General features: G+C 38.9%; 1 protein-coding gene across 1 annotated transcript in view; it reads left to right on the top strand.

Moving 5' to 3' along the window:
* The window catches only part of snx17 (sorting nexin 17), an 84,464-nt gene that overhangs the window by 25,521 nt on the left and 40,984 nt on the right, over positions 1-17,959 (top strand). Inside the window, exons 3-6 of the mRNA XM_072554480.1 lie at positions 368-485; positions 1,659-1,723; positions 2,781-2,891; positions 14,817-14,907. Of these exons, the coding sequence (XP_072410581.1) occupies positions 368-485; positions 1,659-1,723; positions 2,781-2,891; positions 14,817-14,907 (385 nt within the window). The remainder of the gene's footprint in view (positions 1-367; positions 486-1,658; positions 1,724-2,780; positions 2,892-14,816; positions 14,908-17,959) is intronic.

Genomic DNA, 17,959 nt, shown 5'->3' with positions numbered 1-17,959 from the left:
CATTGATGGTCTTCGCTGCTTTGCCCTAAGCTCTGGAATTCCTTCCTTGAAATTCTCTAGTTTACTACATTTCTCATTGAAGATGATTTATAAGATCTACTTCTTAGCCAGTCTTGGTATTTAACTTGATGTTTCCTTAGATGGCATGTGCCTAACACAACTAAACAAATTTGGGCTGCTTTTAACTTGTTCACCAATAACTGTTTTGGTGAAGGCAATTAATGAAGTGGCAAAACTTCTCCCAAGATGATCGAACAAATACATGTCATGGTATTAGCAAGATGCCAGTTTGCAGGAGTTTTTGTTCAAGAAACATGTGTTTAGAATTTGTCGTGCATTTTGTGTATGATCGTGTATTTTCTTTCAGCTGAGAAAAGAATATGGTGCCAATGTACTTCCTCACTTTCCACCTAAAAAGATTTTCACGTTAACGACTGCAGAAGTAGAACAGCGGCGAGAGCAATTAGAAAAGTACATTCAGAGCGGTAAGAGCATGATAAGCATTTCCTTTTTAACCTGTAATTCAAATCAAAATTAGCAGTTTTTGCTCTGACGTTTGGGCTTGTGCACAGCAGTTGCTAAAGTAATTTAAATTAGTATGGATTCTGAAAGTTGATAATTTCACTCAGTCCACTTCAAGCCTGAATTAGAGGCTTAGTTAACATTACTTTGCCTCTGTGAAGCCCTATAGAGGAAGGCGGTTTCCTTCCTCCTTTTAGCCTATTCTCTTCAGTTACATTATATTTTGAAAATAATATTTTTTTGAGTATTCAAGTTCCTGTTTAGATCCACTTCTTCTTTTTGGTTTTAATTAATTTTCATTTCATTCCCCTCCCCTTTGCCAAATGTATATGGATAAATTTAATTAGTAGGTGATACGAAGTTTTTCATGTTTGTATGTACTTTTTGCTTGACCTGATGGTTGGAGTTATCATTTGTTCAATCCTGAAGCTTGATGTTAGGCAGGAAACCCTCTAAATAATATTTGTGCATATGTATTCTACAAAGACAGATTAAACTAAAAATACTTGAACTTTACCATATCAATAAACCCAAGAGTTAGGAACAGGAGCAATGAAACAATTTTACTCAATATTTGCTTCTGCATGGCAACTACTGATCAGTTATTTTACCAAGGTTTATGTAGTTCTCTTACTTGACCTCACTTCACAAAGTTTCCACCTGATTGTCGGTTGTTCTTTGCCCTTTTCTCCTTTCAGGTCCTCCCCTCCAACTAAAGTATTATAATTAAGATATTTCAATGCTTTTACTGCCCGTTTAGTTATTGACACAGATGCAGCAGAGTTCTCAGATGGGACAGTTGGGAAAATTAAAACTTCAATGTTTCATTGCAGTTGGATAGAACTTATCATTGTTTGAATCATAACAATACTGTAACCCAGTTTTCTGGGCCAATTGCTCGGTCAGTCTCATTGGTAAGCTTAATAGCATTCACGTAATGCTTGAATTTTATTTTTGTACCCTTTTGCAACTTCTGCATGTCTTATAAAATGTAGTAGTGTTTGGCTCAACTAGTCATTGGAACATCTTAAAGGTGAGAATCCATGCATTAATGTATTACTTGGGAGTGATTTTCCTATAGTCCATCTGAGAGGAAAGAAATAATTTTGTTAAAACTAATTCTTGTTTCACTTTAGTACGCCAAGATTCCTTGCTTGGTGGCAGTGAGGCATTCAACAGCTTTCTGAGAAAAGCGCAACAGGTATGTTAGTGTTCATGACCAAGAATATGTCAAAAGGAATGTTTGGAAAAAGTAGTGTATACTTCCCTTTTGATAGCCACACTAAAGAATTATTGTGATGTGGCCTAATGTTTGATCTGTAACTTTCTTTCTATTTCCCATTGATATGACCTCTACTTACTTGGTAGCACTCACGGCTGCTAATTCATCCCAAGCCTCAGGGTGTAACGATATACTGTAGGCTGGCATTCCAGTATACTATTAATGCAGTGTTATCCTTACGATGTGACTATAAGATGAGCTCATGTCAGCTGTTCAAATGAATTTTAAAAATATTGTTGGACTATTTTGGACATGAGCAAAAATCTTCCTTTGGGTAATGTAATGTCTCCTACTCTGCCTGCAAGTCCAGAAATTTTCTGAAACTTTTCTAATATATAAACTTATGAAGCCATGTTCTATTATGCCACAATGACAAACTCAAAAAGAGATGCCGGAGAGTGGCAGATAGGTCTGTTCTTGTCATCGTAGTTGTTTGTCAGCATTAAAGTCAAAGACTGAGAAAAAGGTGAGGCAGACTGTGTGGTTTTACTTATCTTTGTGGATGGTAACTTCTCATCTGTCATTAGGCAAAGTCTGTTTAGTTGACTTTGCAATCCTGTTTAGAAAAAGTTTGCATAACATTGACTAATGTTTTTAAATCTGCTAAATAGTCCTGCCAATAATGAAAGTGTAATATTCACAAAAAGAAACTGTAATACTTTGATTAATTTTCAGCAGAAGTGCTGAGAACATTTTTATGCAATTAAGTGCTTGCAATGAAGCCAAGTCCAATATAGCACCCCACTACAAGTTAACATAACATGTTCAAACTTGATTGTTCCATAAAATGTTTAGCTTAACATTTGCTGTCAATGACGTAAGTATGTGTAATTAATTATATGTTGGTTTGGTAGCATCACCTCTCTGTTTCTGTTTGTGTAGAGATGTCTCAATTGTTAATTAATCCAAGTTAATCGATAGAAATTCCAGTTGATCCAGTTTTTTTAAATTATGTTCTTACTTTTGGGATATTTAGGAAACTCAGCAGATTCCAACACAAGAGGTACAGCTTGATGTCTACCTATCCAATGGACAGAAAGTAACAGTTAATATTTTCAGTTCAGACCAGACAGAAGATGTGCTAGAGGTAAAAAAAAAACCTGTTATGAATGAAACCCTTGAATCATATTAGCAAATAAACTTGGATCCTATCTGGTAATAACCTGTGTAGAAATATTCGGTTTGATTCCAAAGAAACATTTGGTTCTGCTCAGTGGGAGTTTAATAGTTCTTAAGTTTGTTTCTTGGAACTTCAACTTCATAATTCTGGAGCTAAATAACTTCCTTAGTAAACAACTGAATATTTAAAAATTGTTTATTTTATTTAAGATTGGAGCATTCTTGTATGACAAATCTTAAAACATTTAAATGGAGAATTGACTTTTGAAAGATGTTGGATAAAATGAAACTTCCATTCTTTTGGTCCAACATTGTTGTGTTCATAGCTTCAGACTTCATTTTGTATTGGACCTGCTACTTAATACCATTTATGAAAGAAGGAAAATAAAATTGGTGAATGTTATAAACCAGAACTAGTGGTTCAAGATGGCAGCTCACTACTTCTCCAAAATAATGAAGGTTGACCTAACCAGTCCACATTCCAAGAGTAAATAATTTTTTTAAAATGCTTTGTAAGATGCCTTGCAATGTGTAAATAGAGTTGTAAATCATTGGAAGTACTTTGTAAAGTATTCCATTCTGTTTTTTTGTGTATAGAAATGTTTTCTTAGAATATTGGTCCCCCAGCATATTATATGCCTTGAAAAATACAGACTAATTCATGTCTGTGATCATGGAATTTTTGCAGAAGGACTGCAAGTGCCCAATTGTGGCTCATCCATCCGGAAAGACTTTTCTTGTTCCTTTGATTGCCTTCCTCTCAAATGATTTAAGGGCTAGGTTTGCACCTCCACAATGCAACCTTTTGCTTTTCCTTGATTCCTTTTTCCTTTCTCTAACTGCTGCCATCAATTTGCTGAACTTTGAGAAAAAGTTAATAGGATGGTAACTAGGCAGAGTGAATTTATCTTGCTTTTGGTGGATAGGATATAATGAGCCACTTTTCCACATTGTCAGACAAATGTTACCATATTGTTGCATAAAAAGTGTGGTCATATGACTGGCTAGTTCTGGTGTGCGGCTTTTGTAAGCATTTGGTCAGAATAATATGATAGCCTTAAGGGCTTTTGGGACACAACAAATGAGATCATTTAAACAGTTATTATACCTATGCTAATGAGAAATTCAGGAGAATGGTGCACTAGGACTGATGTAAGGCCAAATTTTGACAATCCGATTGCTGAGAACAAAATTAAATAGTACGTGCCTGTGTGTTCTTTTTCGTGTGGGGGGACAAATATATTTTAAACTTTTTTAAGAATGAGCTGACTGTTCAGTTCATGTGATCAAGTCTTCTGGGTGATAAGCAATAGATATCAGAATTAACCAAAGATTAGTTATAGAAGCAAGTAGATTTTTAGTATACCTCTGACCTAGAGTAGGGTTTTGTTTTACAGCAAGCTTGCTGCAGGAAATACCTCTTTCAAGCAGAATTCATTTGAACATTTGTGTGTGCGCCAAAGAGTTTAAAACTCCAATGAACTTCTAGGGTAGCTGAGCTGAAAAGAGAAAGATGCAAGGCTCCTGCAAAATAATGCTAAGAACTTAGGATACAAATGATGCCTGTGTTGACCAAAGCATCTGCAACTTTGGGATATTTGAAGGGACAATTGACTCAAAAATCTCAATCTCATGAATCTTTTAAACAGTATATCAGTTTCTGGTACTTAACTGTCTTAACTAATTGTGATGCAAGACAAATGGGGAATGAAATAGGGTTGGAATACAAAGTTCAAATTAAAATCCAAGTTCATTGTACTTCTAATATTTTAACTGACTACTGGAGTGATCATAGGGATTATTTAATTTGATTTTGGTCAAGTAAAGTTATTTATAAACCATAATCCATGCAGCCTATGCCAGCCCAGTCTATTGACTGTGTTAATGAGCAGGTATGAGCCATTCCAATTCATGACTGATCATCTAACTGTGCATTCCCATGTTATCCAGATATCCTTTGATTGATTTGTAATTACTAATGACCTTAATCCCTGTCATGAATTTCATTGCAAAGTTAGGTTCCAAGCTCTCTGGGTACAGATTTCCAAAGATTTACCACCCTCTGACTGCAGAAGTTCTTCCTCTTCCTAAGTAAGTCACTTGTTGCTCATATGGTTATACAGCACAGAAACAGATCTTTTGGTCTGATTCGCCTGTGCTGATCAAGTTTCCCAAACTAAAATAGTCCCATTTGACTGCATTTGGCCCATAATCCTCTAAACATTTCCTGTTCATGTATCTGGTCCAAATGGCTTTTAAATGTTAGTTCATGCCACATACGAACCACCCCAATGTGAAAACGTTGCCCTCTGATCCCTTTTAAATCTTTCTCCTCTCACCTTTAAAATATACTCTCTCTAGTTTTGAATTCCCGTACCTTAAGGAAATGACCTTACTATTCACACTCTATCAATGCCGTTCATGTTTTTATAAATCTCTATAAGGTCAGCCTTCAGCCTCCAGTGCTCCAATGAAAAATGTCCCAGCCTTCCCTGTAACTCAAAGCCTCCAGTCCCAACAGGTGGGTGGAGCAGTGGCAACCTAGAAAGTGAGCTAATGTACTTTGGGAGTGCTAATACGGTAAGGGATGACACTGTGTGTAAGATAAGACCCTGGAAAGTTTGGAGAATCAGAGGGACCATCCACTCATCCCAAAGGTAGTAAAACAACTAGATAAGGTGGTTATGAAGGCATCTAGGATACTTGTCTTTATTAGCTGAAACATAGAATACAAGAGCAAGGAGGTTATGCTGGAATTGTAAAATACTGATTAGGCCACAACAGGAATGCTACATATAGTTCTGGTTCCCGCATCGCAGGAGGGATACAAGGACACTTACTGGGGTACGACCTAGGGCTGGAGGGTCTGAGCCATGTTGAAAGATCGGATAAGCTGGGACTGTTTTCCTTCGAGCAACTAAGGTCGAAAGTGAACTTGATAGAAATCTAAAAATATAGGGGAATGGAAAGGCACTTTTTTTTTGTCAATAATCAAAGGGACGATTGAGTCAGAAACTCAAAAGAATTCAAGTTTCAGATATTCACTTGCATTCCCATGGCATCCAGGGCTGTGGCCAAAAACTGGAGAAAGCAGTTAATGTAGAAAGATGTTTGTTGACTGATACAGTGGGCCACGTGGTCTCTCTTTGTAAATGTCTGAACACATCTACTATCTTCCCATTAGCCAGTCAATTTTCTACCCATGCCACTGTACTACTGCCTTCATGAGCTTTTCTACAATAACATTTGATTTGACACCTTAATTTCCAGAAGGCATTTGATAAGTACAGTACATTCACCGATTCCTATTTACCCACAGCACATTAATTGTAAAATCTCCTTTCTTTAAAAAAAATTAAACATTAAAAATTATCTCTTTCTCAAAACATTGGGTCTGCTGTTAATCTTGAACTTATCTAAATGTCCTGTAGAAATATCTTCAAACATTTTCACTATTATGCTATTATTTCACTACTAAGCTTTCTATCTCCCTCCCTTTTCAGGTGGAACCGTACCCAAATCAAGGGAGTTTCAGTTAATTAAATCCAATCCAACAACAACTAGGATGTCTTGCAGCAAGACCACAGAACAGCACACAACCCCTATGACTTATCTCATGATTGTGATTTGCCCAAGTTTCTCCCTCCATTCCATTTTCGGATTTATCACTGCCTCTGGAATTATTTTTCTATAGCAAAAACTGATACAAGATAATTGATTAGTATGTCTGCCATTTCCTTACTTTCCAATAATCCTTCTCAAATTTGACTTTCTACAGAATCAACACACATCTTGTTTATTCTCTAAATAAAAATATAAGTAAATCCCAACTATCCATTTCAATATTTTGGGTTATTAATTATACAGTAATTTCCCCTTCTATTAATTTTTTTATTTTTGGATATTCTGTCCAATCTTTTGACCTCTCTTTGCATAATTTTTTTTTTAAGTTTAATCTATCTTCAGCATATCTAGCCAATCTCAGATGGTGGACCTATCCTTGGAATAATTCTTGCCAATTGGAATGTTATATGTTCCGCATATTCTAAAATATCTCCTTGAATGTTTTTCACTACATCTGTATTGACCTATCCTTTAACCTAATTTACCATATCCCTTGAATCTACTCTGTTTTCATGTTTTCAATAATTGTCCTTATCTACATTTTTTAAAAAAGTTGAGGAGCAGCCCCCAGATGGTTGCAAGCGTGATTTTTGCAAGATCACCAGGACTAAGATACTTTATTTCAGTCTGATTTGACTTTTGGGAGTGTTTTATTTCTGACCTGTGTCGCATTTACTAGGTCACTTCAGAAGAGATTTGAAACGAACCATGTATTGTGGAACATTTCATGTATTGGCAAGTTTCCATTCTCAGAATAATAATAGTAAACCAGCATGAATTTTGAGAGGTATTTTGTATGGTGCTGACTTACCAATTAGCAGATTTAATTAATTGCTTGTCACATTGATTTAGAGTTTTCCCATTGTGATCTCATTTTTATTGCTCTGTGGATTCAAAGTAGAGGGCAGTTGTTTAATCCACGGACTGTCTTTTAAAATAAAGAGCATGTGTCTTGTTGCCTCAAACATGTCCACTCTTATTGCCGTGTTGCACTGTGCCCACTACTTGAAACAAAATTGGCGAGGACTTAGAAAGGGGCAACTGCTATCAGGACTCGATTGGAGCTTTGGAGCTCCTGACTCCAACATTTTGGCTGGTGACCCCACAGTTTGGGGAAATCATTACCACAGTTTGGGAAACGCTGCTAGGCCTGCCAAGTCACATTTAACTTACATATGTAGGCTTTAAGTGTATGTATTTATCCTAAAATCATATCCTTTCAAATTTCGGTGTCTAGGTTTTCCATTGAAGAATAGTCACTGGCATTGATAGTGGTTTTGACTGATCAAGGAGCTTGATAGTTCAGAGGCTAAGTGCTGGATTATCAAGTAATAGGACTATTGATTTTGGGAAAAAGTGTGTATGACTTCAATATGGAATCATAGATCAGAAGAGCAAATGAAAAACCTTAAAAGAATTGAAAGGTGATTTTACTCAGTTAATGATTTAAATGAAAGGTAAATATGAGAAAAGTGTGCAAAAAGAAATTCTTAATGATTTAAATACTGCAATTCAGAGTCATCTGTCACTAATGCTACCTTCCTTGGGGTTACTTTTTTCATGTCTGAAGCAAAAAGTAGAATTCAACTTCTAGCCAAATGTCCTGAGAAATCTTTTTGCCTCCCCTAATTCTTCTTTCTTGACAAGTACAATAGTTAATATGCTGCTGATTATAATTGTGAAGGATGGAAACAGTCATAACATTCCAAAGGGAGTGTATCTGTAGACGATTTTACATGGCTGCATGGCTACATAAGGCAAAGATAAGGAACCAACCCTTGGAATCATACATGGGTAGAGAACACATTTTAAAAGTAAAGTTTTCATGACAGTGTAAATTTTGAAGAAATGTAACACAAGTCAAAAAGAGAGATCATTACCATGAAAATGATTAAATGTTGGTCAGTTTGACTACTTAAAATACATGCTAGCTTTTGTTAAATATAGCCTGTAGAAAGAAGTCATCAAACTCCTAAACTACCAACAGAGCAATCACTTGGATTTTTTGACCAAGTTTATTGTGAGCCAAATTATCCTCCAGTACCTACACCGTAACAGACACAACAATATAGATTGCTGGAAAAGCACTGCAAGTTTGACAGCATCTGTGGAAGAGAAATTAGTTAATGTTTCAAGCTGAGTGACCCTTCCTCAGAACAAAACATCAATTCTGATTTCTCTCTCCTGATGCTCCCAGACATGCTTAGCTTTTCCAGCTATTTTTATTTTTGTCTCTAAGTTACAGCATCTGCAGTTCTTTCATTTTTTTTTGTCGTACCTACACCATAACGTTTATTGAATGTCAGTTCCCAACTGGGAAACAAAAGATCAAACTGGTGCGTAAAGACTAACTAACTAATGTTGAATTTAAAAAGTGCAGTTTAACAATTACTGTCCTTCCCTCCTTGGCTGTCTGCATAACTCTCCTTTGCTTCCCACTCTGAAAACACATGTAAAATCTCACAAGTATAAGAATGACTTAAGGAGAGAAAAAACAGTTGATGTTTCAAATTCTGTGTGACTACTATAGAACAGGGAGAGGACCTGCCATTTGTAATGGTATCAAACTTGCAGGCTTAACCTTTTAGACATCCTTAGCTGTGTTTTATGTTAAGGAGGGAAAGAGTCTCCAGGAGAAAATTGTCCAGGAGCATGAGCAGGCTTTTTAAAAAGAAGTGGTTTTAAAAAATAATTTTCGTCCTACAGAAAGTGAGCCAGAGAATTAATAATGGAAAATAAGGCGGCAGATGAATTGAACTGGTATTTTGCATCAGTCTTCACTAAAAGGATTAGCATAATATGCTATAAAAAGCTGTAACTCTGGAAAAGGAAGGGCCAAAGACACTAGCAAATTGCATGAGGGAAATGGTGCTGAGAAAATTGTTGGAACTGCGGATTGACAAGTCCCCAGTTGTACTGTTGTACTTCATTCGTTGATCTTGAAAGAATTTCCTAGTGAGGTAGAATATGAACTCTTAATTTTCTGAAACTCCTTTAGATTTGGGCAGGTTCCTTCGGACCCCTTTATTCAGAAGGGGGGGAAATGATACTAGGTAGCTTGCCTTAACATCTATCATAGGGAAAATGTTCATAGCTGTTAAAGAAATTTAATGCAGGGCTCTTTGAAAAGTTCAACGTAATAAGGTAGAATCAACATGGTTTTTTTTGAAAAGGAAGTAAAGCTTAATCAATTTAATAGACTCCCTATAGTGCAGAAAGGAGCCATTCAGCCCATCGAGTCTACACCGACCCTCTGAAGAACATCCTACTCAGATATAGCCTTCTACCCTGTCCTCATAGCCCTACATTTATAATGGTCAATCCACCTAACCTCCCCAACTCTGGACTGATGAAGGAAACTAGAGCACCCGGAGGAAACCCACGCAGACATTGGGACAGTGTCTGCTTGAAGTTTGAACAGTCACCCAAGGCCAGAATCGAACCTAGATCACTGGTGTTGTGAGGTTGCAGTGCTAACCACTGAGCCAATGTGCCAATGATTTATCAGAATTTTTTGAGGAAGTAGCATGAGCTATGGATTTCGGGAAATGTATCTGGATTTCTTGAATTATTTGGATTTCTAAGAGACCATTACTGATGTGCCACATCCAGAGTTATTTCAGCAAGTAAAAGCTCATGGTGTGTGGCAGCATAAATGCATGGATCAAAAGTAGACTAGCTAGTGGGAAGCAGTTGGCAGAAATGGGTTACTTCCTGTTTGCGAAGATACAATAAGTGATGTCCCACAGGGATCTGCACTAGGTCCTAGGTCTTTTATAAGTAAATGACGTGACTTGAGTGAAGGGACCAAAAGTATTGTTGCTAAATTTGCTCATAACATAAAGACAGGAGGAGAGAAGGTTGTGAAGCAGATATGAAAAAACTACAAATGGATATAGATTGAGTTGACAAAGACTTGGCAAATGAAGTATAATGAGAGAAAATGTGAAACTGTTCATTTTAGCTGGAAGAATAAATTCAAGACTTGTGTGAAGATTTGTAGCTCAGGTGCCGGTTGTCATGGTTGTTCTCCAAGTTGGGAAGTTAATTTGCAGGTGTTTCATCCCCTGCCTAGGTGACATCTTCAGTGCTTTGGAGCCTCCTGTGTACTGTCTCTTCTGAAGTTTATTTGGTTCCATTTCTGGTACATCCAGTTGCTGGTTCCAGTTTTGTTGTGGTCAGTATATTGGGTCTAGGTCTGTGTTTGTTGATTGGTGTCTGTGGCTGAATGCCATGCTTCTAGAAATTCTCTGGCTTTTCTCTGTTTAGCTTGTTCTATGATTGTTGTGTTGTCCCAGTCAAATGTGTGGTCCTTGTCATCTGTGTGTATGACTACAAGGGACAGCTGGCCGTGGCAATTAGTGGCTAGTTGGTGTCCATGGATGTGGATTGCTGGTTGTCTGCCTGCTTGCCCTGTGCAGAAAAACCTCGATTATCTGAACGAGATGGGCGGGCACTATTTCGTTCGGATAATCGATTATTCGGTTAATTGATTTCCTCTGGGGCTAGGAGTTTTCTGAGATGTCTGCTCCCTGTTCGGGAGACTAGGCAAAGCATACTGTGCACGAGACCCTGTCCCCCCCCCCCCCCCCCCCCCCCCAAAATCCTGTCCGACCCACCCTGCCCCCATTCCGTCTGCTCCCACCCTATCTGCCGACAACCCCCCAAACCCCACCCACCAAACACCATCTGCCCCACCCCGGTCCTCCAATCCCATCTGCTCCCAGCCCGCTCCCCCAATCACATGCACCCCACAGGCCCCCCCCCCGACACATGCCCCATACGGACAGTTTTTTAACTCAACATTTTGAAAGGTTCCACCTTTGCCCAGTACAGGACAATGTTGGAGAGATTGTTTGGCAAAGTGGGGGTTCAGTGTACACCCCTATGTAGAACTCCAGTGAAAGAGGGCGGGAGGTCAGTAATTTGGAGATGGTGCCTGGACTGTCCAAGACTGTTCTCGGAAGCAGTGAGCCAAGTTTGTTTTTAATCAGGGTTGAAACCGCTCTTTGACGTAATGTTTCTATCGGGACCTCTGGTAATAATCCGATTATTCAGATAATTGAGGTTCCTCTGTATAGTGTTTCCTGCAGTCTTTGCATGGAATCGTGTAAATGACATTAGTCTTGCACTTAATGAGTATAGGGTCTTTTGTTATGATGAGTTATTGTCTGAGCGTAGCTGTCGATTTATAGGCTGTCCTGAATCCCAGTGGTCAGGGAAGACTGGGTGTCAGTTCGAGGCATTTTTTTATGTAAGGTAGCGTGGCTAGTGAGTTAGGTCGTGGCATGTCTTTGTCACGTTGTGTCTGTTAGCCATCTGCAGATGGAGTTGTGGGGAAATCTGTTCTTTGCGAATACACAAGAGATGTTCGTCTTCCCTTCATGGGTTGGGAGCACTGCAGTGTGTTGTAGCCTCTTTGAAAAAAGTCCTAATGCAGCTTCTCTTGCTTGTGTTTAGGTGGTTGCTGTGTAATTCAGGACCTGGTTGGTGTGTATGTGTGGCTTTCTTGTACACTTCTGTTGTGCATTCACCATTCTGTGTTCTTTGTACCATCACATCCGATCTGGGACAATACAACAATCATAGGACAAGCTAAAGATAGGAGAGCCAGAGAATTTCTAGAAACATGGAACTCACCCATGGACTCCATCAACAAGAATCTGGATTAGTGGTGCTGGAAGAGCACAGCAGTTCAGGCAGCATCCAAGTAGCTTCGAAATCGACGTTTCGGGCAAAAGCCCTCCTGATGAAGGGCTTTTGCTCGAAACGTCGATTTCGAAGCTACTTGGATGCTGCCTGAACTGCTGTGCTCTTCCAGCACCACTAATCCAGAATCTGGTTTCCAGCATCTGCAGTCATTGTTTTTACCTCCATCAACAAGAATAGTGGCCGATATATGGTCAATACAACAATCAACCAGAAGCAGCAGAAACGAAACCAAATAAATCCTAGAAGAGACAGTACAGCAGCCCTTCACAGGAGGTTCTGAAGCGCTGAAAATGTCACCTAAATGGGACAAAATGTCTGCAAGTCAACTTCCCAGCTTGACAAACTTATCCACAATCATGGAAGAATAAATGTTGAGAGGTTGCAGAGCTCTGATATACAGAGGCATTTGACTATCCTAGTGCATGAGATACAAAATGCTATTAGCTACAGCAATTAATTAAGAAAGCTAATAGTGTTCTTGTTTATTGAGAGTGGAATTGAATAGAAAAGTAGGAAGATTATGGTGGCACAGTGGTTCACACTGCTGCCTCACAGTGCCAGAGACCTGGGTTCAATTCCCGCCTCAGGCGACTGTGCAAACTCCACACAGACATTCTCCCAGTGTCTGCGTGGGTTTCCTTCGGGTGCTCCGGTTTCCTCCCACAGTTCAAAAATGTGCAGGTTAGGTGAGTTGGCCATGCTAAATTGCCCGTAGTGTTAGGTGTAGGTGTAGGTGTAGGGGTATGGGTCTAGGTGGTATGCGGGTCGGTGTGGACTTGTTGGGCCGAAGGGCCGATATATGGTCAACATTCTTGTTAGAGTCCATGGGTGAGTTCCATGCTTCTAGAAATTCTCTGGCTCTCCTATGTTTAGGAGAATAATCTAATCTAATCTAAATTATGCTTTAATTATACGGAACATTGGTGAGATCACATATGGTGAACTTGCACTGATAGGAAGGATGTGATTGCATGAACAAGCCGAAAGGCAAAGTCTGGATAATGGGTTTGAAATAAATTTTTGATGGCCAGTATGGACACAAAGGAGTTTAGGGCTTTTCTCTGTGCTGTAAAAACTGATTCTGTGACTCAGGTCTCCATTAAGGAAGGATGTTAATGCATTAGAATCAGATCAGAGAAGGTTCGCTCAGCAGATACAGGTTCAAAGTGTGAAGAAAGCTAGGCTAGGTTTGTATCTACTTGAGTGGGGGTGACTCAATTGATCCTGAAGACTTCAGAAGGATGTGACAATACTTTGGCCTTTAACTGGTACATTGTGTTTTTTTTATATAAAGCAAGGTTGAGACAGAGGTACTGAGCCATCTGCTCCAAACCAATAAAGTAAACAGCTTTTGAGTTCTTGAGGTTTGTTTTTAAAGTTGGAACAATAGGAGCAGCATGAATGGGTGGAGTCAGGCTCTCAGATAACCAGAGTTTTCGTTTAGCCTTCAGTTGGGGTTTTGAAACTGCTATAGTAGATTGAAATTCTCTATAGTATGGAAACAGGCCCTTTGGCCCAAAAAGTCCACACCGACCCTCCAAAGAGTAACCCAACCAGACCCGTTCCCCTACCCTACAGTCATCCCTGACTAATGCACCTAACATTATGGACAATTTAGCATGGCCAGTTCACCTGACTTGCACATCTTTGGAGTGTGGGAGGAAACTGGAGCGCCTGGAGGAAACCCACGCAGACACTGGGAGAATATGTAAACTCCACATGTAGTCGCCGAGGCGGGAATTGAACCTGGGTCCCTGATGCTGTGAGGCAGCAGTGCTAACCACTGAGCCACGGTGCCGCCCCCATATGTCTCTCCCTGCTACAGCAAAATGCTAGAGTTTTCTATCTCTCTGCCAGAATTTTGTCTTGTTCTTTCCTCCTAAACTGGAGAAACGTCGTATGTGAGACAATCTGTTTTGCTGAATTTGCCTTTGCCAAGGCTGTGTTTATGGAATGTTAGTATATTGGAACAGTTGCTTTACTAGTTAAATATTCAATTATTCTGTTGAGCCAGTTCTTTGTCAGACTCTGGATTGAGAATAAAGTGTGTTTTGTTACATCACACAGCTTTAAACAAGTAGTTACATCTGGAACATTAGCGCCTTCCATTTGCCTTTCAATAAGATAAAAGGTGTCTAGGCCATCTGGATATGTTTAAATGGAGTTTGGTATGGTGTATAACAGGGTGAATGCAGAGGTGGTGTTTTTTCTTCTGGGAGAATTTAGAACTTGGGGGTCACTCATTGTTTCTAAACAGGACAACACTAGAAACATGAATCTTCTATCAGATTGTCATGTTTGGAGCTCTTCGTCAAAACGTGGTAGAGCAGAATCTTTATTTTTAGGATAGTGAAAAATTCATAAGAGGATGATGGATTATGGAAAGGCAGAAATGTGGAGTGATCTAATCAGCTGTTGTCATATTGAATGTTACAGTAGAATGAAGAGGCTGGCCTATCTGATACTTCTGATTTGTATGCTGGTTTCTCTGGAATTTATCTTGAATTAATTTTAAAATTTATTTCCAGAGGTATTTTGACACTTTTTGTTTTTAAAGGCAGTTGCAGCAAAACTGGACCTTCCTGATGATCTGGTTGGATACTTCAGTCTTTTCCTTATCCGGGAAGGAAGTGACGATAGTTGTTCTTGTAAGTTTATGGATTAAGTTCCCACATTTCTCCCTTTTAATTAAATATTTTACAATGTTAAACTATCAATATAGACTTGCATCCATATATTTAATTGGGAAATCTTAGTTTGTCCTGATTGACTATCCATTTCTGTTCAAATTTAAAATGAATTAGAGCAACAACCTGCTAATTTTTGGGTAAAGAACTTCTCTGATTTCAATGGTTCCTATTTTTTAGTTCTATTTCTTTCGTTTTGTGGCCGTACTGCAGAAATTGATACTTTTGACATAAATATTCAGCCATCTTGGAAATTGTTAAAGTGTATGCCAAATGATTCTTTGTAAGAAATGACATCCTAGGTTACATGTGCATTTTGTGATTGGGTTTTGAAGGCTCAGAAGTGATTGCGAGTTTTAAGATTTGCATCTCAGGTTGAGGTTCTGGATGCAAGTTTGCTCACTGAACTGGAAGGTTCATTTTCAGATGTTACCTAGTATGGTGATGAAACATCATCAGTGAGCGTCCGATGAAGCACTTAATGACCCACTTTGTATTTGTGTGTTTAGGTTTCCTTGGGTTAGTGATGTCAGTCCCTGTTCTTTTTCTGAGAAAATAACAAAACTGACCTCACCACAGGAAATGACATCACCAACCCAAGGAAACCTAAACACCAAATAGAAAGTGCGTCACCAGAGGCTCATTAAAGTTACCTAGTGTGTTGATGAAACATCTAAAATTGAACCACCCAGCTCAGAGGTAGGTTGGCATGTTTTCTTGACTTTGTCATGTGAGTGGTGAGCTCAAGAAAACATAAGCAAAATAACTCTTGGAAGAATGTCCTGCCTGCCCATAATCCTGCCAGAAAATTAACTAGTCTTATATCATTCCAAAATAAAGAGGAATAGTTGTACTCACCACAATAAGTTAAATGGGTTGACTAAGACCGTGATCAGCATTCTAGCATTTCAGCTCTTTATAGCTTACATTGCAGCTCAGACTGATTGTATCCTTTTCCTGTCAGTTCTACAGGACCATCATGACATGATTTTGAAATGTTCTTTTTTTTCGTGCAGGTGCTCAGTATCTAATTTTTTTAAAGCCCAGATGGGATAGTTGAATGTCAGCAATGCTGCAAAAATCTGCACCAAATAGGAAATAGCCATAGAGTAATAAAGCATAGAAACAGACCCTTCAACCAAACTCATCTCTGCTGATGAGGTTTCCTAAGCTGAGCTAGTCCCATTTGCCTGTGTTTGGCCCATTATTACTCTAAAACTCTCCTGTCTGTATATGTATACAACTGTCTTCTAAACTGTTGTAATTGTCCTTGCCTCCATGATGTCCTCTGGTGGTCCATTCCATATTCACAACATCATCTCTGTGGAAAACGTTGCCCCTCAGATGCTTTTTTAAATCTTATCCCTCTCACCTTAAGCTTAAAACTAGAGGGCATAGGTTTCCCTACCCTGGGGAAAAGACCTTAGCTATTCATCCATCTATGGCCTTCATGATTTTCAAAACCAGTATGAGATCACCGCTCAGCCCCCTATGGTCCAGGGAAATATTCTCTCAGAAGCATTGGGCAAATGTTCTTAAAGTCAAGAGGATCAAAGCTTGAACAACTTGTGTGGAAAAAGTGTTCCAACTTTATCATGTATTTTGAGTGCCAAAATATTCGGGTTGGACCGAAGGGTCTATTTCCGTGACTCTAAGTACATAAAGCATAAGAAATAGGAATAGGTGTAGGCCATTTGATCTCTCAACTGTCTTACAATTAAGTAACATCGTCACCTGATCTAATCCAGGCCTCGAGTCCTCTTTCGTCATAGCTGTCACATCTCAAATATTTCAAGAATTTACCCGTCTCTAACATAGAAATGACGAACAAAAGACCACTCGGCCCTGTGAGAGCTCGCTTTGCCATTCAGTAAGATCGTGGCTGACCTGATTTTAAACTCGCCTCTGCAATCCCCAATAATCTGTCATCCCATTGGTAATAAAGAATCTACCTACTTTGCCGTTTAAAATATTTAATTATTTTACATCCACTGCCGTTTAAAGGAGGGAGTTCCAAAGACAGTTAACCTTCAGAAAAGGAAGTTTCTTCAATTTTGTTTTAAATGGATGGCCCCTTAGTTTTAAACAATGGCCCCTACTTCTATATCCTTTCACAAATCCTTTCAGCATCTACGTTGTCAAGTCCCTTCAGGATCTTGTGTTTGAATTAAGTCACATCTGACTTCTTCTAAACTCCAGAGATAAAGGACTAGTCCATTTAATCTTTTCTCATCAGTCAGACTTCTCTAAATGTTTTGTGATCTAGCTTCCACCCACCTCTGGGATTAAGAATCACTGTCACGTGGAGAAGAAATTTGTTTGCATCTCAATTTTAAATTAGTGTCACCTTGTTTGACTTTGCCTAATTCAAGATTTTCCCCACTAGTGGAAAGCTTTTCTCAATATCTGTCTGATAAACCCCCTCCAGAATCTTGTATAGTTCAGTAAGATCACTAATCATTCTTCTAAACTAATGAATTAAAGGTCAAACCTGTTTATCTGTTCTTGATAAGTCAGCCCTTCACTTCAAGAAGCCACCTACTGAATCTCTTCTGAATTCCTCCAAGGCCAGTACATCCTTTCTCCAATATAAGAACCAAAACTGTACACAGTACTTCAAATGTGTCCTCACCAACTCCCCATACAGCTGTAATAAGACTTTGCTATTTTAAACTCCAAACTCTGAGCGCTAGAGGACAAAATCCAAATTGTCACCTTAATTACTTGCTGCATCTGCATGCTAACTTTGTACTTCATGCACAGTAACATCTTGTCCCTCCTTGCTGCAAATTGTATTGCAATCTCCCTCTTTTTAAATAACAGTCTGCCTTTTGATCCTTCCTGACAAGTCGGTATACTTCAATACATTAAACTTCATCTCTCAAGTTTTTGCCCAATCACTCAACCAGTCTATAAAACCTTGCAGATTCCTTTTGTCCTCATTATTTTATGCTCTCCCACGTTTAATTTTATATCATCAAACTTTGGATGCATTACACGCTGCCCCTCCCCT

This window comes from Chiloscyllium punctatum, chromosome 3, assembly GCF_047496795.1.
Source record: "Chiloscyllium punctatum isolate Juve2018m chromosome 3, sChiPun1.3, whole genome shotgun sequence".
Lineage (NCBI taxonomy): Eukaryota > Metazoa > Chordata > Chondrichthyes > Orectolobiformes > Hemiscylliidae > Chiloscyllium > Chiloscyllium punctatum.
The sequence above is the reverse complement of the archived record's forward strand: the minus strand, read 5'-3'. Positions and strand labels throughout refer to the sequence as shown.